Consider the following 15,962-nt stretch of genomic DNA (forward strand, 5'->3'; position numbering starts at 1 on the left):
TATTGGGAGACTATCTGCAGTGGAGGTCACATCATTTGCCGTGAGATAAAGTTATAGTTTTTCTCAGACCTCCCTGATGTTCTAACTATACTCCTTTTTGCGGCTATTTTATCAGGAGTTTTTATTAGAATGTGGAGAAAAAAAGAAAAAAAAACACTTTCCGAGTTCCCAAGGCCACAGAAGGATGAGTCTAGAGGAGAACGCATCTCTCTGCGAGTCTCACACGGACGGCGTCCCCGGACGGAAAGCAGGCTTATCAAAGATTTAAACGAGCAGACATTAACGTTAACTATAACTTCACGGCTACAGCTGTTTATTAACACATAAAGGTCACTCAGAGAAACAGCAGATCTGAAGGTGATCCGTGCCGAGGACAGAAGAATGAATTTCCACGCCAGAAGAGTCACGTTGCCCGCTATCACGCCTCTCTGCCTGCAGAAAAGGGTATGAACATTTATTATTTATGTGTTTTTTTACAGAAACATTACATTAATTGGTAATGCGAGAGGTTTAATCGTTATTTGAACAATAACATTGTGTAATTCTTCAGTGGAGAGGCTGCAGACAAAACCCTCGGTCATAACTTCTCGTTGTGTATTAGTAGGCGAACACTTACAGTGAAAAGTTTGAAAACATTTGACAGAATTTATGTTTCTCATTTCGATCAAAAGTAAATTAAATTTAAATATTTAAATAAAATATATATATGTGACCCTGGATCACAAATCCAGTCACATGTCAAACGCGTATATTTGTGGCAATAGCCAACAATACATTGTATGGGTCAAAATTATCGATTTTTCTTTTATGCCAAAAATCATTAGGATATTAAGATCTTGTTCCATGAAGATATTTTGTTAATTTCCTACCGTAAATATATAAAACATATATTTTTGTGAGTGAATGCAGCACAGTCGTGAACATAAATGAACAACTTTAAAGGAGATTTTCTCAATGTTTAGATTTTTTTTCACCCTCAGATTCCAGATTTTCAATAGTTGTATCTCGACCAAATATTGTCCTATCCTAACAAACCATGCATCAATGGAAAGCTTATTTATTCATATTTATAAATCTCAATATCCAAAAATACTTTCCATATGTGTTATTTACGAGTGTTTATTACTTTTACTATTGTTATAAGTTGTGGAAAATAATCATAATAAAGAATAAGCAGGTGTGTCCAAACTTATGTTCCCCTGCTAATTCATCGAACCCTTCAAACTTGTTTTTTGATGAATTTCACAACACTGGTGCTAATGTGAAAAAACAACAACTTTGTATCCAAAACCATTAAGTTGCATTTATTTCAAAAAATGTTGCTGTCTATCACAGTGTCAGTGTTGCAACATTCCCCCGCAAATCACTTTTGGAAGTGGATCCAGTTCATTGCAGATTATAGCTTGTTTTATATGAACACAGAGCTCTTTTTTCTGTTGCATTTGGAATATAGAGCATCGTTTTAAACACCTGTAAATGTCACTGGCAGGGAGTTCCTATCTCCTCATCGTTGTTGTCATCACCGTATCCGTTGCCAAAAGACACACTCTCGGCACTCAGTCGGACGGGCTGAGATGAGTTAAACAATGGCCTGACTGTAGTGTGCTGCTGAAAATACTGCCAATCTGACAGCTTGTGGAAGTGCTCTCGGAAAAGCCACGGTGATAAAATGACATTTGTGCGAGAGCTGAGGAAAGGTCGAGCACAATGCTGGAGGTGTGTTAACACGTGAGCCGCTCTCTGCAGATCTTCATATGCATGATTGTGGATGGGAATAGTTTGGCTGTTCACATGATACATGCCAAGTATATTACTTGCAAGAGTGAGTGATTTCATTAGTATTCATAGGTACGCAGGCATGTAAATGTGCTTCTAGCACAAATAAAAGGGTTTACATTTTAACCTCTCGAAATGTTTTACCACCTGAAGGGTTTATGTTTTAGTTCCTGTCAAAACGTTGATGTTGTATAATTCAGTGCCGGTTAAACATGCCAACTGCACACTTTACTAAAGACATTTTGTACACAGTGACTTTCAGATGCTTTTTTTAAAAGTTGAATTATTTTTACATTCTGCCTTTGAAACACTGTCTAAATGACATTGCCATGCAGTTTGGAAAAGTATGGAATTTGATTTGAGGAATTTCCAGGTCTGGAAAAGTATGGACAAAAGAAAGCAGCGTATGGAAAAATATTTGCATTTCCAGACTATTGCCCCTATTTAGTTTTCTATAATAGAAAAGCTGTTTAGTGATTCTTTACTGATTGTCAAACACGACTGAATGAATTCAAGATGCACTTTTTCATTATGCAAAAATGCAGGTTATAAGTGTAAAATGGTTTCTTCTCTTAATATTCTTAGCACTGTATTACAGAGCCTCTAAAACAACCTTTGCAAAAATAAAAAATATGCATATTAGCAACTTAGCATATAGGACAATGCACACTGAGCCACGGCTATTGTGCCATCAGCCCATTTCGCGGTGTGGTTTCTCCGCCGCCACAGAGTGTGTGTTAAAGCAGACCTAAGGCCTTGAAATATGACACACTGCCCTAACGAAAGCCAAATTTTAAACACTTTATTTTACAGTACCAGTCTTTATTTAGACCCTTGAACTTGGCAAATAGGACAATGCACACAGCCGTATTGTGCCATAAGCCCATTTCGTGTAATGGTTTCTCCGCCGCCACAGAGGATGCGTTAAATTGGACATTAGGCCTTGATATTAGAGGTACTACACTAAGGAAAGATCTCTATTAATTCATGTGCATCCATACTCTAATTTTCTTCATATAGTAAGATGGCAATGAAGCACAAGGAAATATTAAAGTATATATAAAACTAGAAATTGTAATGTGTATGCATACAAAAAAAACAAAAAAACATGTGTATGTGAATAGTTTGTCAAGGGCATGAAAAAGTTTCTCTTGTGCAGGCAAAAGTCTGTATATTTTTATTTATTTAATTATTTTTTTTATTTTAGGGGTTCTGTATGTTGTCAACAAGCCCCTAAATGTATGTACAGATGACTGTACTATATACCAAATATAAAGCTGAATTTAATGTTGAATGAACCATGGACTTTTGAAATGGAAAATGTGTAGGAACCCTGTGCAGCTCATTTGCATAAACTCTGCTCAACTTCTCACATTTCCAAAGGTCGCTGTCACTCATGTTGCCCAAATAGCAAACACTCACTGAAAGACTTCTTATGCTGTTCAGCAGCGGTGACCTCACTGAACCCAGATGACCTTAAAGCTTGTGTTTATTTATTTCATGTAATTGTTTATTTAATAATTATTTAAGTTAATACATATTTTAAGACTTTTACATTAGCTCCATTTATTTGTATTTATTAACTAATCTTTCAACTTAGCTTCAATAGTTTTAATTTGATTCTGTTTATTTATTTATTCATTCATTCATTCACTAAACTTTCAAATTAGCTTCAATAGTTTTAATTGTATTTATTTATTATTCACAAATGTTTCAAATTAGTTTAAATAGTTGTAATTTGATTCACATTATTTGTTTATTTGTTGATTTATTTATTCACTAATCTTTCAAATTACAGTAGCTAGTAGCAATAGTTTTAATTTGATTCTATTTATTAATTTGTTTATTTATTGATTGATTTATGTTAGCTTTTTAATTAATTAAAGGCACTTTGTTCTGGTTAAGTTGATTACAAATCTAAAAAGTATTGTCTCTGTACAAATAATTACATTAGTTCTTGATATTGATATTTATTAATAAAAAGAGAGAGAAAATAAATGACTTCTGGTAGCTTTGTCACTGCAATCCACTGTCAGTGTCAACACACTGTGTTGCGTACTGTGTGTGTATTGAACAATTAATCATAAATAAAGCAAGCAGAATACTATTTTTTCTAAACTTTGCTCTCGTCAAATATATTGAGTATTTTGAAGTGACTTTATATGTAATATTACAAGTATGCATGCGTGGGTAATGACAGCATTGCTTTTTAAAAGCACAGTGAAGATCACATATACTTATCTGCAAATGCATCAGAAATGGAAAAGACTAGTAAATGTGTGAACTGACTGATACAAACGAGATAAAGCGGCATGGATGGATGATGGATGGAAGGAATGCGAGGTAGATGTGAAGATCTCTGTGTTTCTGATAGCACTGCAGCTGCAGAACAGCAGTTCAAGGTTCATTCAGGCTGCTGATCGGCTCTTTATGTTCCCGTCCTTGAGCCAGCGAGTCTCATGCTGTCTTTAGTCGTGTCACAATATTTATGAGCCGAGCGCACATGAACCAGCTCAGAATCTAGAATTACTAGTGAGAATCCCAGGCTTACCGGGATAGGTTGGGTCAATTAAAAATCATGGCGAAAACTAATTTGTATGTGTGAATTTTGACTATACTTTATTTTATTGTATTGTTGATGGAAAAAAAGCAACAAAAAGTTTATTCCAACAAAAAGCATAGGCTAAATACATGCAGTATTTTGTTTTATGAAAAACTAGAACCGTTTTTCACAAGGAGACTTGAGTGATTCATTGAAGTACATCTCACATGTTTCTCCTAAAATTCCCCACAGTAAAAATGGACGCAAATGAGTCAGTTGTTTGGAGATTAATGTGGAGAGCATAACTACATAAATTCATTTTGTTAGAGTTTGATGAGAAATGTTTGAGGTCCTAATGAGATCTATTGCAGACTTTGGCATCTTGCTGAAACTAAACACAATTTGAGACAGTGAGATGATCGCTTGTAAAAGGAGACACATGTAAGATTAAATCTGAGAAACAAGAGACTTCAGCAAAGTCTCCATTTAAACTACATTTAATCGTGTTTCCGTCTAGCAGAAACAATTGAGATAGTATAGTGCTAGTGAGATAGTGTGTGCCTCACACTGTGCCCCAACTTGTATTTTCTCCTTAAAGGTGTTTTAACTCGGAAACACTAACCTCCACATCGACTTTAATTTTAACTAATCCAAACGAATGTTTGCTGAGAGTTCATTATGGGTGCTAGTCTCACATGCTGGTTTTAAATGATTTTATCTGTTCACTAAAGGTTAATAGTAACCTTTTACCTGTCATTCCTAAATTGCATTAGAAAATCTGACAAATCTTTGCATGAGAAAAATCTTTGTAAAGTCTCAATGTTATGCATGGATTTACACTGAATAAACGCAGACCTCTTTAAAGCAAATCAAACAGTGGTCTGAATACAATTCACTTTAAAGTAAAAAATTACTAAATTTATCTAAATTTAGCGTGTACCAGGTCTTAGAGGCCAGGCCATTGATTCAGAATGCATTTTTGCATTCTACTGTGCTGCTTTTCCATTGTTATTCATGCACTAGATTGACATCTTTATCTTGCATCTTTTGCAGTGTCTAGCACGAGTCTCAAAACCTTGCATTTCCCCCCATTCCATTGCCCTGCAAACATTTTTTCCACATTGATTTTAGAGTCGACATGATATGAAAACTCACCTTATCTTTTTTCTAAATGCATAATGTAGATCTTGTGGTAAACAATACATCCATGCATATGTTGCATTAAAAAACAAAAAAAAACAAAGTTTGACCTTGTAATGGTTCATCAGAATGTCAACTGGACCTTCTTGTGAAGGTGACTTCTGTCTGGTGATGCAGGATTCATCAGCTTCTGCCTTTAAAGTGGTCATGACATGGATTTGTAATATGCTCCTTGAGGTTCAATTTCAATTTTAATAAAAAAATGTGCACAAAAAAAAAAAAAACATAGATATGCGATATATGTAAGTGATATTGACATCCAGCCGGTGGTTCTCTCAAAATAACCCCTGACAGGATGATGAGGATGAGGTCTTGATCAGCCTGAAGAGGGTTATTTTGAGAGAACCACTGGTTGGATGTACATTATCCCGCTTATTACACGGTTACTTGCCACATAAGTAAATAATTAGACAAGAAATATTGATCTGAGTTGAAATATTTTATTATGTCTTTAAACGCAAAGCTTTCGCGGAGAGAGCAATTTCAGTGGCAAGTTCAAACTAGACGGACATTTAAGAGATACGGTATACAGTCATTCACATCACTTATTACACAGCATTTCGCCACATAAATAATTATGGGGATAAGAGATATTGATTTCAGATTAAACTGTTTTTAAAATCGTATCTGTCTGTATCTCACAATCCAACAGTGTACAAAACAATAGTCACAAAATGGCAGCAGCTGCGTTTGCATGAAACGAGAGAGCGAGTTCACGATACTGAATGGCATAATTAAATAACTGTACACAAAATAGTGATTCGACTGAGTTTTATATTGTTTTAGCTCACCAAACGCAAAACTTCCACGTAGAAAAAACGTTCCTAGCAATCGTATAGCGCTGCTGACTTCAGTTACCCAGATGAGCCTGCGTTATCTGTTTTTAGCGGTTGTTATCTGGGAATAACTTACCGCTGGATGGCGCTATAGACCAATCAGAATCAAGTATTCCACAGAGCCGTGCAATAAATATATATATATATATATATATAAAACGATTATTTTCAACCCTCATTCTGACCCTCTGTCTGAAATGATACATTTTTAATGGGAGTAAACAGCCACGATTATGTCATTGCATAGGAAACGTTATCAATGCCCCCTTGCTATTGCACATGAGTGTGTTATAAAAACCATCCATATAAAACAGTCATTTACAGACAAAGCATTATGAAATAATTTACGTACAGTTTATGATGCAGCTGCTGTCAGATTCAATACAGTCGGCTGCTTCATCTTTCAACAAAAGTGTCTTTGCGTACTCTCCATTACACTGTGCCTCAAGTGCAGGACAAAATGCTCCGAGCAAACATAAAATCCTCAGACGTAATCCGGGACGCCATTAAAATAAACCATCCACTTTTCACATCCACATCCACTCAGTCAGAAACTGAACACACATCTGTGTACTGTATCAGTGTAGACAGCATCAGTGATTATAATGGCTTCTAATTGCTTTTGACGCGACGCTCACCTCCAGTGTAGGCAAATGTCAGCCGTTAAGCGACTGATGCCACTGTGAGGTGTCTATGGTGTGAGGATGTATAACTATTCGTCAATGTCTGACTCTGGAGGCGGGCATATGCAAATGTGTTTGCCTGTGTGACATCACATTCCCACAATATTCAAAAGAGCCGTTTTTGGAGCTTGATTAAATACTGTAAATGCTTTGTTTCTAATGAGGACCAATTCATAGAACCATAGAACCCCACCCTTCATTTATTTATTTTTTGATAATCTATTAATCTTCGAAATGCATCTCAATATGGGAGAAAAGATCTGACGCTGCTTTCGTTTCATTGCAACTTTAAGTCGTCACATTTATTTCTATAGCACTTTATACAACACAGATTGTTTCAAAGCAGCTTCACTTTAATAAACAGGAAAATAACAGAATCTATGATGCACATTGTTGACATTTAATATTCAACTATATTATTGATCTGCCTTTCTTAAGGTGGACGATGACAGAATTTTCTTCTAGAAACAAACTTTGTTGTATTATTTTCATCTTACCACTGTGAAGCTGCTTTGATACAATCTGTATTGTAAAAAGCTCTATATAAATAAAGGTGACTTGCCTTGACATGCAAACTTTTTCAAATAATGAGACCAGTTCAAAATCTGCTGTAAAGCAGCTGTAGCAAGACAGTAGTGTCATTATTCAGCTTACATCAGTTCAGTGTTTGTGTAAAGTTCATCAATTATGAAACGAGTTCAGTTCAGTTATAAGGAGCTCTACAGACAGCAATAGTGTAGTCTTTCAGCTCAAGTCAATTCAATGTTGATTCAGTTCAGTTCAATAGCAGTTCTTGCTGCTCCTTATCAGAGTAAATATAAACAGTCCTCAAAGATAAATGAGTAATAGACGGTAAAGTTAAAGAGTGCCTACAGCGCCCTACAAAAGGAAATGTGATATATATATATATATAAACGCTGAATAAATATGCTGGATGTTCGAAAAGAAGTGGAATAAAAAGTGAACTCCTTTGCATTCATACTGTTCCTGTCCTATAAAAGTGGGCTAAGATCTCAATACCGTCTCAGGCTCAGCCGAGCATATTGTATTGATTATAATATTCACAATAATATTAGGCACATGTGCGATAAAGTGAATCTGGCATTATAAACAAGTCACACAGTTTAAATCTGAATCGACTGTTTTAATAACTTAGCAACGTCAAAAAAACCCTGCTCGTTTTATTACCTTGTGTCTTTAACAGGTTAGGTCTGGTAAATGCTTGTCAGAGAGATTTATAGAGCCAGTCCTCGAGAGGGGTTTTCCTCCTCCTCTCTGTCTTTTTTTTGTGTGTGTGTGTCTTGTAGGTCTCTCTTACTGATTAAACAGTGGATCGTTTACCTCATTTGGAGATGATGTCACTGTGGGAGGCTGTGATTGGCTGAAAGGGTTGCTAGCCCCGCCCCTGCTGGGCAGCACTGACCTCCTTTTCCTCTCTGAAAGAGGACTGGCGTGTCCTCCCTCGTTCCTACCAATCTGCCTTTCACACACTCTCTCTCGCTCTCAACCCCCATCCATATACCTTACAGGGTCCTTCCTGTTCTGCAGGACCTTTCACTCTGTGACTTTGAAGAAATTAATATGTTTGACTTAAGAAACTATTCTAATAAAAGGGTGTATTAGACTTCCAACGAATATGATCTGGTCAAGCTCAGACACTTAAGCTTTATGACTTATGACCAAAGTTAGTCATTTGTTTTCCCTGTGTCTTGTGTTTTTAAATGCAAAAATGTGCATTATTCATCATTAATGCCCTTTTCAACTGACATACTACATTTTCTCTAACTCAATCTCCTGTTTTACTCCTGTTTTAGAATTATAAGTCATGTTTTTCAAACAGTGTAATTTTAAAGTCCACATGAAATGAAAGCTCACCATAACTAGTTTCTTAGGCCCTGTTTTCCTCTGGTATTAAGATGCGTTTTGGTCGATCGGATCACAAGTAGACGAGGGAGACGCATTCCCGTTTACACCTGGTGTTTTAATCCGGCTCTTCTGTCCACTTTCAACCACTTCTGTCCTGATTTCTTCGAGGGAAGGGTCTATGGGCGGGTAAATGTATGGGCTTTTTCAGATCTTTCGATCTAATGGACACAATAACTCACTCAATATACATATGAACACGACTGGAGACACGGGAAAACATACGGAGAGCATCAGCTTTAGTTTCTGCTCTGACAGCCGAAAGATCACGAACGATGTTAGTGTGTTAGAAATCAGGAATGGTGAGAGAACATTGTGCTTGGTATGTTTTTCATCTTCAAACCAAACTTGGGTCTTTAGCCGACAAAGTTTAAATCCCATCTGACTATCTGGTCAAATGCATTTTTCGACTACCTCTGGAAGTGGTTGAAAGTGGACAAGCTCAAAACCTTTTAGACCCCATTTACTTGTTTCTTTCATTTGTGAGCCGATCGACCAAAATGCATCTTAATACCAGTTGTAAACATGGCCTAAATGCATATTTGTCTGTGCTGTTTTGTTTTGTTTTTTTCATCAGAATGATGTAATTTCCTGGAGGATGATGTCATTCAGGAACTTACATCAATAGCTATGTTTCCATCACCGTTTTTATGTGCATTTTGTAGGATCGCATCAGAAACGAGAGATGGAAACGGCAAATTTCGTGGAAAAAATCCCGTAATCCGCAAAAAAAAAAAAAAACATTCGCTTGAGGTGGTATTTGACTTGTGCGAAAAAAGAATTAATGCAAATAATGTGAGATGGAAACGCATTTGCCGGATAAATTGTGACATAGCGCACATTAAATCCAATTGACTGATTGAATGTTTCCTCATGATGGGAATTCCGGCTCTTTTTAGGGAACCGAACCGGATAATTTGGCTCAGCTCAGTATACATTTGCGTATCTTGTTTTCTGACCCGATATTAAGGATGCTCTTTTCGCCACACTGCTTGACCACACACACACTCCATGCAGAGACTGAATATTATGTTAATGTGTAATTCAAAATATGGATTTAATACTATAATACTGTATAAATAACATTAAAATAAACTACACAGCAGTGGGGAAAGATATTTCTTGAACAGATATTATCAATGTATGATATAATGACAAGATATCATTTTTTGAATGAACTGTACCTGTGATATAAATAGAACAAACAAATATGATTTCATGAAATAAATGAAGAAGACATGAAAATGTGCTGCATAGCAGAAGTGACTCACTTTCTCGCTCTCTCTCGCCCTTCACCCACCCTGTGCAACTTCAGTCCGGCTTGACCCGTCGGGTCTTGCATTTAACCAGCAGTTTTCTAATTGCTTGCTGGGATTTATGCAGAGGGCAGGGGCCTGTCAAGATAGTGTGAATAGGAAGGTGGGGCAAATCTTGTGACTTTTCTGCCCCCCTCCCCCTCCGGTGTGTGTACGCGGGGGGCAGCCGGCGCGGGACTCACCCCCTCTGGATAAACGGTGGCAGGTGATTGGACAGAGCCATGGTGACATGCATCAGCGGAGCTCTCTCTAATTACCTCATTTGAGCTCGGCTGCGGAGAGAGAGGAAGCTCGCTGCTCCCCGGCTGATACTTGCGTTTATGTTTTATGTTCACTCAACTCTTGAGAAATGCTGTGCGCACAGCCCTACATAAGCTGCCGAGCTTGTCCCAAATCTCAGCCCTGCCTGGTGCCCAGCACAGGGGTAAGTTGCACTGAAATGCCAATTTAATCGTTTTTTTTTTTTTGTGTGTGTATGTATGTGCGCGTGTGTAATCGATGCGAGGGGTTTGAAATGCTGCTCTGTTTCTCTGTGGGATCATTGGAAAGCAATTCCACAAAACTCTAACAGCTCTAAAAGGAATTATATTGGGTTCTTCAGCGCATCATATGAGGATATGAGGCGTAGCAGGGGACATTAGCACTCATGAAAGGGAACATTCATGACTTCTCCTGCAGCACAGGCTGTCTGCACTTTGAATGAACGGGTTGTTGCATATACTGTATATAGGGCATGAAATGAAATTTAGTTCAGAATGTCCTTGTGGGATGGTAAAGGAGTGTGTGTATCCAATGATCATCACTATAAGGTAAAATGGCAGGAGCTTGTTGCAGTGTGACTCGTTTTTTTAAACATGGAAAAACTGTGAATCCGTGATTGTGTTCGGAATAGTATGCTAGCGTTCTGCTCTTACTATTGCTGTACTGTGTATACCGTGCATAGTATGTGCATTTTCTGATTTGTCAAAATGTTCAGTTTACTGCAGAGCTTATGTTTTGTACTGTATCCCACAATGCAACGCGCTTGACTTGACCTTCCATTTTCAGCATGATGAATGAACCGGAAAATATATCTGCATCTCTTTCCTGCTAAAAGTTTTAAAAAAATATTGCACACACATATGGATTAAAAATGCAAAATAGCTATTTATTTTAAGACCACGTGACAGCCACTGTTTAAACTGTTATAAATCAGCATATTGGAATGATTTCTGAAGGATCATGTGACACTGAAGACTGGAGTAATGATGCTGAAAATTCAGCTTAATACTAATATTTCACAATATTACTGTATTTTTGATCAAATAAATGCAGCCTTGTTGAGCAGAAGAGACTTCTTTCAAAAATATTTGTAAAAACGTTTTATTCATTCATTCATTTAAACAGTCCATACTGTGTGTTATTTAGTAAGCAGTAAGCTGAATACAGTCAAAACCTCTTTCTGTTGTCATTTGTTGCAGGTAATCAAAGTGTACAGTGAAGACAACACCAGCCGAGCGGTGGAGGTGCCCAGTGACATCACTGCCCGGGACATCTGCCAGCTGTTCATCCTGAAGAACCACTGCATTGATGACCACAGCTGGACCCTGTTCGAGCAGATCCCACATCTTGGTATCGGTAAGCTGCTCTTTTCTGAGTCAACAAGCATTTGAACAATAACAAAAACGATAAAAAAAAAAAAAAGTGCAATAAATGGATGAACTGAATATTGTGGTGTGTTGTCATCGAATGTAATGCAGTTCAAATAAAGGGCATATAAATCCCTTTCATCATCAATTTAAACTGATTATTATTAGAAGGATTCTAATAATAATTCTGATTCTAGAGAGGAGGTATCATAAAAGGCCATATGTGACCCTGGATCACGTCACCAGTCACAAGTCGCACGGGTATATTTGTGGCGATCGCCAACAATAAATTGTAAGGGTCAAAATTATCGATTTTTCTTTTATGCCAAAAATCATTAGGATATTAAGTAAAGATCATGTTCCATGAAGATATTTTGTAAATTTCCTACCGTAAATATATAAAACATTTATTTTTGTGAGTGAATGCAGCACAGTCGTGAACATAAATGAACAAATTTAAATTAGATTTTCTCAATGTTTAGATTTTTTTGCACCCTCAGATTCCAGATTTTCATATAGTTGTATCTCGGCCAAATCTTGTCCTGTCATAACAAACCATACATCAATGGAAAGCTTATTTATTCAGCTTTCATATGATGTATAAATCTCAATTTAAAAAAATTTACCCATGTGACTGGTTTTGTGGTCCATGGTCACATATGGTGCTATAAGTTTTCTGAAGCATTTTATTCACTCAAAATCTTGACATCCACTCTAGTGTTATTCACCAATACCATCGTCTCTTTCATTTCGGCATGTTTGAAAGCTGTGTACGGAAGCACTTCTGTGTTCCTATTGGTCAACGCCACAGATGGGACAAAACCCTGTCATGCTAGTGTTTCTGTCGGGGCGTCGTGAAGCATTCCAGACACAACAATGGTTGACGTCCACTGTGACACACTATACAAGATAAAACGATCGATTCTTGCGTCATGACACCAATTGTTGTCACCACGACACCCTACGTCAACTGGATGATGCCATAATCAGGGTGATATCATGTAGTCTGAACCTGGCATTAGTTCCAGCCTGATGAGAAGTGATTCAGATGCAGTAATTAAACACAGGCTTTGCACGCTGGTTTCCAGATTGGTGTGAATGAGCCATTCAACAGCCTCCGTCTGCTCACATTCGAGCAGGGTGTTCCTCTTCCCGGGGTTAAAGACGCCACCTGCATTATTTATATCTTCTTGGTAACATGTCTCATTGGTGGAGTTTCACACAGGTAGCAGCGCTAGTGGGAACACATGGCAGGATCCCTGTGTGTCGTCCCCATTCAGAACAGCCCAAATTGGGATCTTGAAGCATGTTATTCCCTAATGAGTGAGACTAGGAAATAGTTGGTGATTGCCAACAGTTTTAATATGTAATGATTTAAATGCATGCTATTAGTTTCCTAAAGATGCCATTTGATTATGCTGTGTTCATTATAAAATCATATTTGGTATATTCCTACTTTGATATCTCTGACTTCTGACTATAAAGGGATTCCATTGGCAGACGTTCTTGTAAAATGATGAATCGAGAAACAGAATGGCTATGTTTCGCCTCTGGCTTGCTTAGTTGGAGACACTTAATATTCAACTGTATTATTGATCTGACTGTAGTGATGCTTGTTTTATGAGAACTGAACTGAGCTGGACGATGACATCATATTTTCCAGAACTGCTTTGTAGATGAAAATGAACTACTTTAATAATTGATGATCTTTACAACAGAACTGAATCAACACTGAACTGACTTCAGCTGAACAACAGCCGAAATGCATCATTTTATAAATATTGAGATATACTAAAAAGGCAGATATACATTAAATATACATTAATATACATTGAAAGGCAGAAAATATTAAGCTCCAAATGAAACATCATCAACATCACGGAGATGACGTAGCTCATTTGATCATAGCCAATGCAAACAACATCATTGCATTATAGCAGTGAGCATCTCTGGCCGTTCACTGCAGTAACGCTATGGGAATTAATTAGTATTAGATAACACTAACACTAGTCTAACTCTTCCAGATGGCTGCTTCTAAACAGATGCTTTCCATTTAGTCATTGAACATGCATTTAGAGTTGCAGGAGCTGAATAATATTTAATGATAAAGTGGAATAACAAGCTCCCCCGCACATCATTCTCACTACTATTGAAGGTTGCTCATTATCAAGGCATAATTTTTGAAAAGAGTGTTAATAATTAATCCGTCAAGCCCACGGAGAAGTGGGATGGTAAAACTGAAAGCTGGAAACAAGGCAGTGAAATCTCATATTATCATAAGAACTGACTCTGTATTTTGATTGGATAAGCAGAATTAAGTTCAGCCCCGCCCTCTCCATATAATCGAATGGGACGCGAGCCAAACTTAAATATCCAATTACACTTTTTTCCAAAGATGGTTTCTGTCATTTTAGGTTGTTCTTATCATGCAGATATATGTTCAAGTGTTCGTTTTCCCAATACGTTTTTTAGTCAGTTATTTGATTCTATAAAAACGGGACGAGTCTGTTCTTTAATGCTCATAATCTGCTTCAGTGCACATGCAAGGTAACTCATGAGCATGCACTAAACTGACTTTTGTTTTTGATTTCCAGAGAGAACCATAGAAGACCATGAGTCAGTTATGGAGGTTCAGTCTGGCTGGGGCATGGACTCACAATGCTGTCTGTACTTCAGGAAGAATTACGCCAAATATGAGTTCTTCAAGAAGCCTCTTGTAAGTGTGTGTTGTCCTGGTACTTCAGTACAGTATTCCCTAAAGTAAGGACGGCAATACCTTTGACCTTGCTGGAACATTTTTTGGTCCCCATGAGGAAAACAGCTTATAAATCATACTCTGTGATTATACTCAGAGTGATTATGATCAGTGATTATACACAGATTTATGAAAATGTAAAAATGCTGAAAGTTTTCTGTGTTGGGTAGGATTAGGGTTAGGGGATAGAAAATACAGTCTGTACAATATAAAAATCATTATGTCTATGAATATTCCCCATAAAACATGGAAACCCCAAAAAACCCAACGTGTGTGTGTGTGTGTGTGTCTCTGTGTGCTCTCTCTCTCTCTCTGTGTGTGTGTGTGTGTGTGTGTGTGTGCGTGTGCTGTCGCCCTGGTAATGTATAATTGATTTGCTGAAGTTTAGCCAAATATCCAGAGTTACCTATTCAAGGTCATTAAAGATTGAAACACTGAGACACACAATAGGGCTTTTTAATTGTACTGGTTAAGAATTCAAGGTAATGCCTGAGTAATCAAGCACAGATCACTAAATCCCGTGATTTTAAAGGTCGAGGATTCTAATGGTGGATTTAACAAAGGGGCTTTAAGGGATTTCTTTCATAGCACACATAACATGTCTCTAATACCTGACAGATTGAATATGTGTCTTGAGAAATTGCACTTGTTTCTGTGACAGAAACATACAGTAAACAGCTAAAAAAAAATTTTTTTGCTTACAATTAAAATTCACCTAATTTAATTTGTAATCAAATTCACCTCAAGAGTTATTTTTGTGAAGATTATGGAGAATTTTTTTTTCTTTGGGTCATTGCAGGACTTTTTCCCAGAGCACATGGTGTCTATATCAAGTGAAACCAATGGAATCATGAACCACTCACAACTCATACAGGTGAGGGTCTTCATATTGTTATTATTAAATGTGCATAGAGTCATTTTTTCTGCTAGCTAGTTTTCTTGGGTGTTTATACAGGCACATACTGATATATATATACTTTTTATTATTAATTTAATTATTAACATTAATGAAATTAATTGAATATATATATATACACTACCGGTCAAAAGTTTTAGATCGGTAAGATTTTAGTCTCTTCTGCTCATCATGGCTGCATTTATTTGATTAAAAATACAAAAAATAATAATAAAATTGTGAAATATTATTACAATCTAAAACAGTTATTTTCTATGTAATATACAGTAAAGTGTAATTTATTCCTGTGATCAAAGCTGGATTTTCAGCATCATTACTCCAGTCTTCAGTGTCACATGATCCTTCAGAAATCATTCTAATATGATGATTTGATGCACACCAAACATT

General features: G+C 36.9%; 1 protein-coding gene across 4 annotated transcripts in view; it reads left to right on the forward strand.

Moving 5' to 3' along the window:
• Positions 1 to 15,962, forward strand: part of grb14 (growth factor receptor-bound protein 14) — an 85,843-nt gene that overhangs the window by 50,378 nt on the left and 19,503 nt on the right. For 3 of the 4 annotated variants that reach the window (XM_084121830.1, XM_084121829.1, XM_084121828.1), the window contains exons 4-6: positions 11,737 to 11,893; positions 14,499 to 14,620; positions 15,459 to 15,533. In XM_084121830.1, coding sequence (XP_083977956.1) covers positions 11,737 to 11,893; positions 14,499 to 14,620; positions 15,459 to 15,533 — 354 coding nt within the window. Of the gene's footprint in view, positions 1 to 10,552; positions 10,701 to 11,736; positions 11,894 to 14,498; positions 14,621 to 15,458; positions 15,534 to 15,962 lie in introns of those variants that run through there. The other variant, XM_084121831.1, reaches the window with a different exon arrangement.

Source organism: Abramis brama (assembly GCF_963993115.1).
Source record: "Abramis brama genome assembly, chromosome: 8".
Classification (NCBI taxonomy): Eukaryota; Metazoa; Chordata; class Actinopteri; order Cypriniformes; family Leuciscidae; genus Abramis; species Abramis brama.